The 14,721-nt window shown below is 40.8% G+C and overlaps 1 protein-coding gene across 5 annotated transcripts in view; it reads right to left on the reverse strand.

Annotated features, from left to right (window-relative positions):
* Nucleotides 1-10,976: 10,976 nt before the first annotated feature.
* Nucleotides 10,977-14,721, reverse strand: part of ADAM29 (ADAM metallopeptidase domain 29) — a 65,596-nt gene continuing 61,851 nt past the window's right edge. For 4 of the 5 annotated variants that reach the window (XM_050790024.1, XM_050790023.1, XM_050790021.1 and 1 more), the window contains one exon: nt 10,977-13,694. In XM_050790024.1, the coding sequence (XP_050645981.1) occupies nt 10,977-13,514 (2,538 nt within the window). In that variant the 5' untranslated portion in view covers nt 13,515-13,694. The remainder of the gene's footprint in view (nt 13,695-14,721) is intronic. The other variant, XM_050790025.1, reaches the window with a different exon arrangement.

Here is a 14,721-nt window from a genome sequence, read left to right on the forward strand (position 1 = left end):
TGTCAATAAATATGTGGGTCAAACTCTGTTCATGGCTCTCAGTTCTGAAGGCTGTCAGCCCCCTGATTCCACTTTGCACTCTATTTCTGCATCTTTGTCTTTAATTCCTTTAGCACCGCTGGTTTGGGGTCTCCACAACTGAACTGGTCTCGGTAAGTGGCATCCAACGTGGGGGCTTGAACCTGGGTTGAAGCATCGCCAGAGCAATGGTTGGAGAACGTGGAACTATTCTGGAGGACACCCAAGTACTCTTAAGCAATCCCCATGGTGAGAAGAAGGGGAGCTTGGAAGCATCAGGGTAACAATGGGACGAGGGTTGAGCAGACACAAGGCTTACTTGAGTCTGCTTCAGCAGCTCCTCAGAAAAGGGGAAGTGAAGGTTAGCACTAGTCGACTTATGCAGCTTTTTAGTGCAGTAGAGAAATATTGCCCCTGGTTTCCCAAACTGAGGAACTATGAATGTAGAAGTCTGGGAAAATGTAGGCAGCACACTGAAAAAGGCATATAAGGATGGTGCTGAGGATATTCCTATAACTATCTGGTCAGTGTGGGCCCTGGTTCATTCCACTTTGGAGCCTTTCCACACAGATGACAAGGAGAAGGAATCAGAGGAAGAAGGAGAGTATAACGAAGTACCAGAGCAGGTTTCCTTGCCAGCTAAAATGGCAAATGAGGGAGAGGTTTGTCCCTACCCCTCTGCACACCCTCATTATTTTGAAGAAAAGGAGTGGTCTGACCCTCCAGATCTTTCTGTTCCAGAGGACACTGGACAGCAAGTAATTGTCCTAGTGACTGTTCGAGCAGTGCCTTGAGCGACTGCTCTCAATTCCATTCAGGTAGGAATCCAGCAAGTTAGACAAGAGGGTTATATGGATGTTTGACAGTTCCCTGTTAGAATACACAGACCTGATCAACAGGGGAATATTATAGCTATGTTTGAGCGTTTTCCTTTTAAGATACTTAAATAATTTAAACAAGCTATTAATCTATATGGACCAGGTTCTCCTTTTGTAATGAGACTGTTGAAGAATGCTGCTGTCTCCATTTGGATGATTCCTACAGACTGGGGTGCTCTTACTCGAGCTTGTCTAAGTCCTGCTCAGTTCTTACAATTTAAAACTTGGTTGGTAGATGAAGATTCCACTCAGGCTGCTCACAAGCCCAGGCCCAACCTCAAATTAATGTAACTGCAGACCAACTTTTGGGGGTCGGTAGTTTGGCTGGTTTAGATGCACAAGTGGTCATGCAGGATAATGCCATAGAGCACCTTAGAATAGTGTTCATTAGAGCTTGGAAAAAAATCACTTCAGGAGGAGAACAATACTCTTCCTTTAGTGCTGTCAAACAGAGACCAAAAGAACCATATGCAGGTTTTATAGCCAGGTTACAGGAGTCTCTTAAAAAGGTGATTGCAGATTCAGCTGCTCAGGATATAGTGTTGCGGTTATTAGCTTTCGACAATGCCAATCCTGAGTGCCAAGCCACTCTGCAACCTATTAGAGGAAAAGCTACATTTAGTTCACTGCATTAAAGTTTGTGATGATATTGGAGGTAATCTGCATTAAGGCTACTCTGCTAGCCTAGGCAATGGAAGGACTGAGAATGGGTAAAGGAAATACTCTGTTTCCTGGAGCTTGTTTTAACTGTGGGAAGCATGGTCATACTAAAAAAGAAAGCAGAAAAAAATCAGCAAGTCAGGCCGCCAACTGGGGGAAAAAAGAAAACTGCTGAGTCTGAACTATGTCCAAAATGTAGAAAAGGAAAACACTAGACTAATCAGTGTCACTCTAAGTTTGATAAAGAAGGGAACCCAATTTCAGGAAACACCATGAGGGGCCCGTCCGGGCCCCGTTTCAAACCCAGGGATTCCCAACTCAGGCCATTCCCTCACCCGGTACGATGCCTGTTCCCCGTCACTACCAGTAGTGTTGCAGTAGACTTATGCTGTGCAAAAGCTGTGAGCCTTCTGCCTGGGGAATCTCATCAAAATGTGCCAACAGGAGTCCGCGGACCCTTGCCAGCAGGGACAGTAGGATTACTTCTAGGCAGGTCTAGTTTAAATTTAAAAGGGGTACAAGTACAAACAGGAGTCACTGATTCAGATTACATTGGGGAAATTTAGATTGTTATATCTACTTCTGTTCCCTGGAAAGCAGAGCCATGAGAGCATATAACACAGCTCCAGATTGTGCCGTATGTTGAAATGGGGAAAAGTGAAACTAAATGAACAGGAGGATTTGGAAGCACTAATAAACAAGGCAAACCAGCTTATTGGGTAAATCAAATTACTGATAAACATCCTACCTGTGAAATAACTATTTAGGGAAAAAAATTAAAGGATTGGTAGATACAGGAGCGGACATTTCAATCATTTCTCTACAGCACTGGCCGTTCGCGTGGCCATTTCAACCCGCTTGATTTAACATAGTTGGAGTTGGTAAAGCCCCTGAAGTATATCAAAGCAGTTGTACTTTGCATTGTAAAGGACCCAATGGACAATCTGGGACTATGCAACCAATTGTAATTTCTGTACCTATAAATTTATGAGGAAGAGATTTATTACAGCAATGGGGAGCACAAGTGTTAATTCCAGAACAACTATATAGCCCTCAAAGTCAACATATGATGCATGAAATGGGGTATGTTCCTGGTATGCGATTAGGAAAAAATTTACAAGGATTAAAGAAACCACTTCAAGCAGAAGGGCAGAATTCTCATCAAGGTTTAGGATATCATTTTTGATGGAAGCCATTGTTAAGCCTCCAGAACCTATACCTTTAAAATGGTTAACAGATAAGCCAATTTGAACGAAACAATGGCCACTGAGTAAACAAAAACTGGAGGCTTTAGAGGACTTAGTTACTGAACAATTAAAAAAAGGACACATAGCTCCAACATTTTGCCCCTGGAATTCTCCAGTCTTTGTTATTAAAAAGAAAAAAAAAAAAAAATCAGGTAAATGGAGAATGTTGACAAATCTTAGCGCCATTAATTCAATGATACAACCTACAGGCGCATTGCAGCCAGAATTGCCTTCTCTTGCTATTATTCCAAAACATTGGCCTTTAATGGTTATAGATTTAAAAGACTGTTTCCTTACTATCCCTTAGCTGAGCAAAACTGTGAATGGTTTGCATTTACAATTCCTGCAGTAAACAACTTGCAGTCTGATAAGCACTTTCACTGGAAAGTGTTGCCACAAGGCTTGTTAAACAGTCCAACAATTTGTCAGACTTATGTAGGACAAGCAATTGAACCTACTCATAAAAAATTTTCAGTGTTACATTATTCATTATGTAGATAATATTCTTTGTGCTGCCTCCACTCGGGAAATATTACTCCAATGTTATAACCACTTGCAAAACTCGATTTCCCATGATGGTTTAATTATAGCTGTTGACAAAATTCAGATTACTACCCCTTACTCCTACTTGGGGACCTTAGTAAATGGCATTACCATTGTGCCACAGATAGTAACCATACATAGGGATCAATTGAAAACATTAAATGACTTTCAAAAATCACTAGGGGACATTAATTGGATACAATCTGCTCTAGGCATTCCTACCTATGCCGTAAGTAATCTATTTTCTGTCCTTAGAGGAGATCCTTGTCTCACTAGCCCTTGGCAATTAAAGGAGGCTCAGGCAGAGTTATAGCTGATTGAGATGTGAGTGAATAAAGCTCAAATAAACAGAATAGATCCAGAAAAGACTTCAGACTTATTGATTTTTCCAACTCAGCATTCACCTACTGGTGTTACTGTCCAAGAGCAGGACTTCTTTTTCTTCCACATACTAATTCACAGACTCTAACTCCTTATTTGGATCAAATTGCTACTCTGATAGGAAATGGGAGTACTCGAATTGTTAAATTACATGAATATGACCATGGAAAAATTATTGACCATGGAAAAATTATGTCCCTCTTATGAAGGCACACATATACAACAGGCCTTTATAAATAGTCTTACTTGGCAAACCCATCTAGCTGATTTCTTAGGTGTTCTTGATAATCAGTTTCTGAAAACAAAATTATTTCAATTTTTGAAATTAACTAATTGGATTCTCCCTAGAATAATTAAATTTAAATCAATTGAAGGTGCTGAAAATGTTTTTACAGATGGGTCTAGTAATGGTAAAGCTTCTTATTCTGGGTCAAAAAGTAAAGTTTTCCAGACACTCTAAACTTCAGCTCAAAAAGCAGTGCTTGTAGCTGTAATTGAGGTGCTGACTGCTTTCGAGATATCTGTCAATGTAATTTCTGATTCTTCATATGTGGCTCATTCTACACAGTTAGTTGAAAATGCTCAGCAACAATTCGATACAGATGAGCAACTGATGACTTTATTTGCCCAATTTCAAACAGCAGTTAGGAGAGGAATACACCCTTTTACATCACTCACATTAGGGCTCATACACCTCTTCCAGGAACTTTGACTGCAGGGAATCAAGTAGCTGATCACCTAGTTACTATTGCATTATCTAATCCTAAACACTTTCACAATTTAACTCATGTTAACACCTCTGGTCTCAAATGCAGATACAGCATAACCTGGAAATAAGCTAAAGCTATTATCTAATGATGCCCAACTTGCCAAATGGTGCATTCCTCATCTTTTACAGGAGGAATTAATCCTCGAGGATTGGAACCTAATTCTCTTTGGCAAATGGATGTCACTCATGTTCCTTCTTTTGGTAAATTGGCTAATGTACATATATGTATACATACATTTTCTCACTTTGTTTGGGCTCCTGTCAAATGGGAATCTTCTGCCTATGTTAAATGGCATCTTCTGCAATGCTTCACAGTTATGGGCATTCCAGATTCAGTTAAAATGGACAATGCCCCAGGCTATAGTAGCCAAGCTCTAGCTACGTTTTTCTCTGTATGGAATATTAAACACATTACTGGCATCCCATATAATTCACAAGGATAAACCATTGTGGAAAGAATGAATCTCTCCCTAAAACAGCAGTTACAAAAACAAAAAGGGGGAAACAGTGACTATGGGATTCCACATATGCAATTGAATCTAGCATTATTGACTTTAAATTTTTTGAGCCTGCCTATAGGCAAGATGCTGAATGGCATCTACAGAAACCAGTGCAAAGACAGAAGCAGAACAACTGGTTTGGTGGAGAGATCCAATAACAAAAACTTGGGAAATAGGTAAAATAATAACATGAGGTAGAGGCTATGCTTGTGTTTCTCCAGGCCAAAACCAGCGGCCAATTTGGATACCATCAATACACCTAAAACCTTATCATGAGCCAGATGCTGAGGAAGAGATTTTGGGAGGCACCCGAAGACTCCCCAGTTGCAGCCATGTCGAGACTGACAATAAGTCCCCTTTCCTGCTTGTAGTGGGTAATTCAAAACTTGATCTCCCTAATCATCATATTACTTGTCAATAATGTATATTGTCTTCTTGTGTGAATTCTTCCTTGTATAATACTGATCATTCTATTTTAGTGGTAAGAGCCCTAGAAGGAGTATGGATACCTGTAAGGCTTTCCCATCCTTGGGAAGCCTCTCCTTCTGTGCATATTATTACTGAAATTCTTCAAAAGATTTTGAGGCACTTTTGGTGTTTCATTGCTACTTTAATTTTAATCATTATGTGATTGATTGCTGTCACAGCTACTGCCACGATAGCTGGAGTTTCTTTGCATTCCACAGTACAAACAGCAGACTATGTAAATAATTGGCAGAAAAGTTCTACTCTGCTGTGGAATTCCCAAGCTAATATAGACCAGAAATTAGCTAATCAAATCAATGATCTCCGACAAATTGTAATATGGCTAGGAGATCAAGTAACTAGTTTAGAATTTAGAATGCTGTTACAATGTGACTGGAATACTTCTGATTTTTGCATTACTCCTCATTTGTATAATGAAACAGAGCATGAGTGAGACAGAGTTGAGACATTTAAAGGGTCATACTGGAAGTTTATCTCTGGATATTGCAAAACCGAAGGAACAAGTATTTCAAGCCTCTCAGGCACATCTGACACTAATGCCAGGAACTGAAGTGCTTGAAGAAGCTTCAGATGGATTACCTCCTATTAAAATGGATCAAGACACTTGGAGGCTCTCTGATTTCAATGATGATTGTGCTTTCAATCGGTGTTGTCTTTGTGTAGTCTGCAGATGCGGATCCCAAATTCTGTGAGAAGTAGCCCACTGTAAAAAAGCTGCCTTTGCCTTTATTGCTTTGCAAAAACAGAAAGGGAGACATGCAGGGAACAATCCCTAAGCCTGCCATAAACAGGCCTTAAAGAAACTGGCCATAAACAGGATTTCTGCAGCAATGTGACATGCTCATCGTGGCTATCATGCACACTACTAGAAGTTGTTGGTTTACTGGAGCAGGACAAGGAACATCTGGCCCTCCAGGAGTTGAAAACTGCTCAAAACACAAACAATAGTAGGAGTGGCCTGCACCTTAACAATATATTTTTGCTGTAGATAATCTGCCAGAACTTGTTTCTCTGCTCCTCACTGAGAATGCTTTGTTTCCCATAAGGAATGCTTTCAGTTAATCTATAATCTACAGAAGCAATGCTTATCACTACCTTGCTGTCAATAAATATGTGGGTCAAACTCTGTTCGTGGCTTTCAGCTCTGAAGGCCGTTAGCTTCTGACTCCCACTTTGGACTCTATTTCTGTGTTTTTGTCTTCAATTCCTCTAGTGCTGCTGGGTTGGGGTCTCCATGACCGAGCTGGTCTTGGTGTCTCCTGGTACCTGATATGCAGCCATTGAATTGGCAAAATTGTTTTCTCCATTCCTGTCCAAAGCCCCACGAGAAGCAATTTGACTTCAGTTGGCAAGGCTCACAATATACTTTTACTATTATACCTAAGGGGTATATCAACTCTACAGCTTTATGTCATAATCTTATTTGGAGAGACCTTGATCACTTTTCACTCCCACAAGATATTGCACTGGAAAATTACATTGGTGACATTATGCTGATTGGAACCAGTGAGCAGGAAGTAGCAAACACATTGGACTTATTAGTGAGACATTTGCATGCCAGAGAATGGGAAATTAATCTAACTAAAATTCAGGGACCTTCTACCTCAGTAAAATTTCTAGGGGTCCTGTGGTGTTGGAACTGTCGAGATAACCCTTCCAAGGTGAAGGATAGGTTGCTGCATTTGGCCCCTCCTGCTATCAAAAAAGAGGCACCAAACCTAGTGGGCCTATTTGGATTTTGGAGGCATTGCATTCCTTATTTGGGTGTGTTACTCCAGCACGCATTTATCAAGTGACCCGAAAAGCTGCATGTTTTAAGTGGGTTCCAGAACAGGAGAAGGTTCTGCAAGAGATCCTTGAAAAATGATGAAAGCTGCTCTGCTGCTTGGGCCATATGACCCCACAGATCCAATGGTGCTTGAGGTGTCAGGGGCTGATCGGGATGCTGTTCGCAGCCTTTGGCAGGCGCCCATAGGTGAATCAGAGCAGAGGCCCCTAGGATTTTGGAACAAGGCCCTGCCATCTTCTGCAGATAACTACTCTTCTTTTGAGAGACAGCTCTTGGCCTGTTACTGGGCTTTGGTGGAAATTGAATGTTTGACTATGGGTCAGCAAGTCACCATGTGACCTGAACTGCCTTTCATGAGCTGGGTGTTTCCTGACCCATTTAGCCATAAATTAGGTCATGCACAGCAGCATTCCATTATCAAATGAAAGTGGTATTTACGTGATAAGGCTCGAGTAGGTCCTGAAGGTGCAAGTAAGTTGCAAGAGGAAGTGGCTCAAATGCCCATGGTCTCCACTCCGGCAACCCTGCCTTCTCTTAACCAGCCTGCAACCAATGGCCTCATGGGGAGTTATCTATGATCAGTCGACAGAGGAAGAGAAGACTAGGGCCTGATTCACAGATGGTTCTTTATGATATACAGGCATCACTGGAAAGTGGACAGCTGCAGCACTACAAACCCTTTCTAGGACATCTCTGAAGGACAGGCGTGAAGGGAAATTTTCATTCCCGGTGCAGAGAACTTTGAGCAATGCACCTGGTTGGGCACTTTGCATAGAAGGAGAAATGGCCAGATGTGCAATTCTATACTAATTCACGGCTATAGCCAATGGTTTGGCTAGATGGTCTGGGACTTGGTACAAGTATGATTGAAAAATCAGTGACAAAGAATTTTGGGGAAGAGGTATGTGGATGGAACTCACTGAGTGGTCAAAAACTGTGAAGATATTTGTATTCCATGTGAGTGCTCACCAATAGATGACCTCAGCAGAGGAAGATTTTAATAATCAAGTGGATAAGATTATCTTTTCTGTGGATACCACTCAGCCTCTTTCCCCAGCCACCCCATCATCACCCAGTGGGCCTATGAATAAATGGCCATGGTGGCAGGGACAGAAGTTATGCATGGGCTCAGCAACATGGACTTCCATTCACCAAGGCTGATTTGGCTAAGGCCACTGCTGGGTGCCCAGTTTGCCAGCAGCAGAAACCAAAACTGAGCCCTTGATTTAGCACCATTCTTCAGGGTAATCAGTCAGTGACCTGGTGGCATGTTGATTATATTGGACCTATTCCATCATGGGAAGAGTAGAGGTTTGCCCTCACTGGAATAGACACTTAATCTGGATATGGGTTTGCCTATCCTGCATGCAATGCTTCTGCCAGACTACCATCTGTGGACTCACAGAATGCCTTATCCACCATCATGGTATTCCACTCAGCATTGCCTCAGGCCAAGGCACTTACTTTACAGCTAAAGAAGGGTAGCAGTGGGCTCCTGTTTATGGAATTCACTGGTCTTACCACGTTCCCCATCATTCTGAAGCAGTTGGATTGATAGAATGGTTGAATGGCCTTTTGAAGTCACAATTACAATGCCAACTAGGTGACTATACTTTTCGTGGTTGGGGCAAAGTTCTCTACAAGGCGGTATATGCTCTGAATCAGCATCCGATATAGGGTACTGTTACTCCCATAGCCAGGATTCATGGCTCCAGGGATCAAGGGGTGGAAGTGACACCAATCATCATTACCCATAGTGATCCACTAGCAACATTTTTGCTTCCTTCTTCCATGACATTATGTTCTGCTGGCCTAGAGGTCTTAGTTCCAGAGGGAGGAATGCTGGCACCAGGATACACAACAATGATTCCATGAAACTGGAAGTTAAGATTGCCACCTGGACACTTTGTGCTCCTCATACCTTTAAGTCAACAGGCTAAGAAGGGAGTTATAGTGTTCGCTGGGGTGATTTACCCAGACTATTAAGACGAAATCAGTCTATTACTCCACAATCGAGGTAAGGAAGAGTATGCATGGAATACAGGGCATCTCTTAGTGTTGCCATGCCCTGTGATTAAGGTAAATGGGAAACTACAACAGCCCAATCCAGGCAAGACTACAAATGATCCAGACCCTTCAGGAATGAAGCTTTGGGTCACTCCACCAGGAGAAAAAAAAAAAAAAGGACCTGCCAAGGTGCTTGCTGAAGGCAAAGGGAATACAGAATGGGTAGTAGAAGGTAATCATCAATACTAGCCATGACCACGTGACCAGCTGCAGAAACGAGGACTGAAATTGTCATCAGTATTTCCTCCTTCTTTTGTTAAAAACATTTTTGTGCATGTATACACTTGCACTAAGAAAATATCTTCATTTTATCTCCTTTCTCATTTATCATGTAACTAGATTTATTGACTTCACATCCGCATTTAAGTATTGTTAATTTTATGTAATAGTATTTGGGTTGGAGATTGGTGAGTTCCCAGATGTACGAAGGATAGTTGTATTATTTTAGGCATAATCATGACCGTATTATTGTCTTTATTTGAAGATTATGCATGATCTCAGGAGGGGCGTATGGGTTCAAGTTGACAGGGGGTGGACTTGCGATGGTTAACATTGAGTGTCAGCTTGATTGGATTGAAGGATACAAAGTATTGATTCTGGGTGTGTCTGTGTGGGTGTGGCCAAAGGAGATTCACATTTGAGTCAGTGGGCTGGGAAAGGCAGACCCACCCTTAAACTGGGTTGCCACAATCTAATCAGCTGCCAGCACAGCTAGAATATATGCAGGCAGAAAAATGTGAAAAAGGAGACTGACCTAGCCTCCCAGTCTACATCTTTCTCCTATGCTGGATGCTTCTTGCCTTCAAACATCAGACTCCAAGTTATTCAGTTTTGGAACTCGGACTGGCTTTCTTTGCTCCACAACCTGTAGATGGCCTATTGTGGAACCTTGTGATTGTGTGAGCTAATACTTAATAAACTCCCCTTTCGCTCTCTCTCTCTCTCTGTGTGGTGTGTGTGTGTGTTTGTATTCCATTAGTTCTGTCCCTCTAGAGAATCCTAATACACCATTTCACCATTGATGGGCACCTAGGTTGATTCCATGTCTTTGCTGCTGTGAATAGTGCTGTGCTTCATCTCATTTTATAACCAGAGGAACCCAGATGTTGAAAGAGAACTATTATTATTATCCCACCTTATTTTGAAGTAAACTGTCTATAAGTTTAAGTAATTTTCCAGAGACAGTGAAGGGCAATGGTAAAAAACAAACAAACAAACAAACACCGTGAAAATTAAAAGTAAATTAAAAAAATAAAGCATATGATGCCTCCTCACTTCTGCTTCATCCATTACATCAAGATTAGTACTATAACAGAGCTCAGTCAGAAAAAGGGAAACCATATGAGTGATTTTGGAGGAAATCAGGAAGAAAAGAGATCTCCCAGATTTCTAATTTCCTATTCTTTCTCCCTGTTGCAAATCCCTATAGGATGAGGGCTGGTTTAGAAGAAATATGGTTCCTGCAAAGTAGAATGAAAGAGAAGAAAGGATTTGGAAGCTGAAAAACAACAAGTTAAAAACTGGTATGCTACACATATGCCATGGCTTTTTTAGGAAATATAAAGTGGCAAGGTTTTCAGAAAAATAAACTTTCAAATTATTTAAAACAATGAAGAGTAAGTAGAAACATACTAGGAATTATTTTTTTAATGTACCTTTTCCAGATACAGATTTTGGAAATGGTACTGATTGCTTTGGTTTCCCACTTTGACTCCGGGAAAGTGTCACATGAGGTTGACTCTGGGAGGGTGTCACCCAAGGTTGGCTCTGGGAGGGTGTCACAGGACGCTGACTCTGGGAAGGTGTCAACTGAGGTTGCCTCTGGGAGGGCATCACAGGAGGTTGACTCTGAGAAGGCATCACCCGAGGTTGACTCTGGGAGGGTGTCACAGGAGGTTGACTCTGGGAAGGCATCACCCGAGGTTGACTCTGGGAGGGTGTCACAGGAGGTTGACTCTGGGAAGGCGTCACCCGAGGTTGACTATGGGAAGGTAACTCATGAGGTGGATGCAGAATTTTTTCCTCTTCTTTTGCAGATCGAGTTTGAACATCTTGCTGCTTTTTTATTGGCTTGTGTTTTTTACAAAGTCGATAAAGACAACATAATAAGATAAACAAAACAATAAGCAACAATAAACACAGATAACAAAACTTCTTTTTCTTCTTTCTCTTAGGGGGTGGGCCACTGTCAATACTACCTCCATAGCCTTGTATCAGGCAGTTGGGAGGGTCCCACAAATAATTGCAATGGCAGTGATGTTTATTGTTGCAGATGCCCCTCTTGTTACAAAATGCAGGTGAGCAATTACTATTCAAGATGGTTATATGGACACAGTGCCTGTGGATGCATATATGATCTATCCCACACTCTGTTCCATCTTTCACTTCACCAATATCAGGTCCCTTCATCCCCAAATGGTAATCAGTACTCCAGCACATTATGTCATTGAAGCGAGCCCAATGAACAGTAGTATGATCACTCAAACTGGGAATCTCTGTCACATTCTCACACTGAATTCTTCCACACTGGACATCTGAGATATTACACTTGATATATGAAGCATTTTTGATACCACAGTGACCAACACGTTCACCTAAGGTGTTCAATTGTTTGTAGCAAGTCTGACTCGCGGTATTTGCCCCTGCACCAAAAATCCTCCTACACTGTTCATTGCGGTCATGACAACTCTTTTCATAGCAGTAGGACCTCTCCTTACAGGGAATTCCATCTTCCACATAAACGTCATCTGGGCACTTATGGGAAGTACCATTGCACCACTCTGGAAGATCACATTCATTGGCCTCCTTTCTACACACTTCCCCTGATGGTAGGAACTTGCAGTCTTTGCAACAAAGCCCAAAAGCACAAGTAGAACCATCGGTCAGAGTGCAGTTTGACAGACAGCAGGGATCTTTTGCACAATGCTTTAAAGGCCCACAGTCACACTCCTCTCCTTCTTCAACAATACCGTTCCCACAGCGCTTCCTATTAAAGATGTCCTTTGTGTAGAGATTTTCAAGCAAACACTTTGTCCTCTCTACAGTGTGTGCCCAAAAATCACCATAACTACAATTGCTAAATTTAGTTATTGGTGGGTTAATTTCATGCATTATGCATAGATATTGTGAACAACGACATGTACCATAATCATGGTTCATGCCCAAATTATGACCTAGATGATGAGCCACTGCAATTGAAAAAGTGCCCAAAGTTTTGTTCATGAAAGTAACAATTGCACAACTGCGGTCTAGTGTACACATTCCGCTAACAGCTCCTATGCCACTTAACCCTCTTAATCCTCGACTTGTGAAAATATGTGAGGTGTCATGTCGTAACCGGGGAGTCATGTTGTCCAACTTCCACTTGCAATATAGGTGCAAAGACTTCCTTACATCATCTATTACAATGAAGTTTTTATTAGTCCAGATCTCCAAACCAAATAATAACACCTTAACACCAATTACATCAAAAATGGAATCCACTATATTAAAAATAACATATAGATCCTCCAGCAACTGTGAGTCATTCCTTTTATAACGAATGTATAGATAATTATCAATGACAACTACCATTTCAATAATTCTAAAATGAATCCACCAGCCCACATAAGAACTTTGCTTCAGAGTGGAATTATCAATTTCTTCAAATTCCATTCGGCATGTTATTTCATTTTGCATAAATCCGGATCTCATGGTTGAAAATTGTTTCTCCTTGCTGTCCATCTTATATACCAGATGTTCAAATGTGGTAGAAAATGCTAGGGGCTTGATTTCATAAGCAATGTCATTTATCTGTAATATTCCTTGAAAGCCCCCAAAACAGGTACTGAGGGACACCAGGGATTCTGGGTCCCCTTCCACATAACCATGATAGTAGCAGTTATTCTGGACAAAAGGTTGGTCCTCAAGGATAGCACCCTGGTCTGTGTAAGTGAACACAGGGAGGTGTTTGGAGAACAAAAACTTCTTGACCTTCATGTGGATAATGTGTTTCTGACCTCCAAAGGGAAGGATATAGGAGAGCCAGCCTGGAGGTTTCATGCCTCTGGCAGTGCCAGTTACCCTCACAGGAATCACCACATCCGGAGGGCTGTGATATTGGGGGTGCTCCACCTGGATGTGTCCAGAACAGGACAGAAACACCCCAAGCCAATGCAGCAGGAGTAACACCTTCATGTTCAACAAGGTTTCAAATCACAGTGATTTTGAAGTCACTGTTATGGAAACACTGGTCCGGAGCAGAAGTCAGGGCTGGAGTCACAGGTGGTGCGGCTCCTTCTTCTGAGTTGGTCAGTGTGTAGTGCTAATCATTAAAGATCCATCTTCTGGGAGAATTGAACCATCAGAGCTGCAGCACTATAAATAAAATGAAAAGCAGCATGTGGATGAGTGTACAGAAATTTTTCTTATAAGAGAATCCAGTGGGGAAGAGGAGAAAGAGAAAAAAACATGAGATAAAAGTGATTAGTGCTTTGATCAAGGAATGACTCAAGAAATTGCCTAGAATTTCCTCTTAAATATTGACAAGGAAAAGGGAATAGGGAGTGTACAGAAAATAAAACTTGGTCATACACAGATAGTTATTGAATATAAGTGATGGGAAATTGATCCACTATACATTTCTTTAAATATGTAATTATTTGCAAATATTTCCACAATAATTAAAACAAAAAGTTTTAAGGGTAAGTTGAACTTATATGTTAAATTTCTGAGACAGTTTCAATTTATACATGTTAAATTGTCATAAACATTAATAGCTTTTCTATTTGATTTCAGATGATAACTTAGTTGAAAACATTATCTAAGAGACATTTTAAAAAACCATTCTTATGTTATTTTAAATTTTTTTGTACTTACTGTATACCTTTCTGTGGCACGATATTTATTTAATTTTCTGTTTCTTCCCTAACTTCCTCTTCTTACTAGACTAGTCAGCAGAAAGATCCTCAACAGCATCATTTGAGTCTTTCACAAATATTAGTATCTCATATAATGCCTGGCTTAATTCTTTATGTAATAAATAATCGTTGACTTGAAGCTGATTGTTCTTGGAGTGAAATAAATATTACCCAAAATATGTTTACACTTTATTATGTTTTTAAAGAAGAACATTATTCAACATCTATGGTAAATGCATGCTCTGGAACAAAGTTGTATAGTTTCAGTTTTTCCTGATCTTTCCTTCTAAATACAATTTAATACTCTGAAACAAGTCAATGGAAAACAATAAAAAGATTCTGAAAACTCATGGATATAGAGAATAGAAGGATGGTTAATAAAAAGAAAAACTCTGACTAGTGACCTTTGGACTTGAGGAAGGTCAGTAATCTGAGTTTCTTCTTATCTTTCATGTATATCCCAAACTGGATTCTGGACAGATCTT

The sequence above is a fragment of the Macaca thibetana genome, chromosome 5, assembly GCF_024542745.1.
Source record: "Macaca thibetana thibetana isolate TM-01 chromosome 5, ASM2454274v1, whole genome shotgun sequence".
Classification (NCBI taxonomy): domain Eukaryota; kingdom Metazoa; phylum Chordata; class Mammalia; order Primates; family Cercopithecidae; genus Macaca; species Macaca thibetana.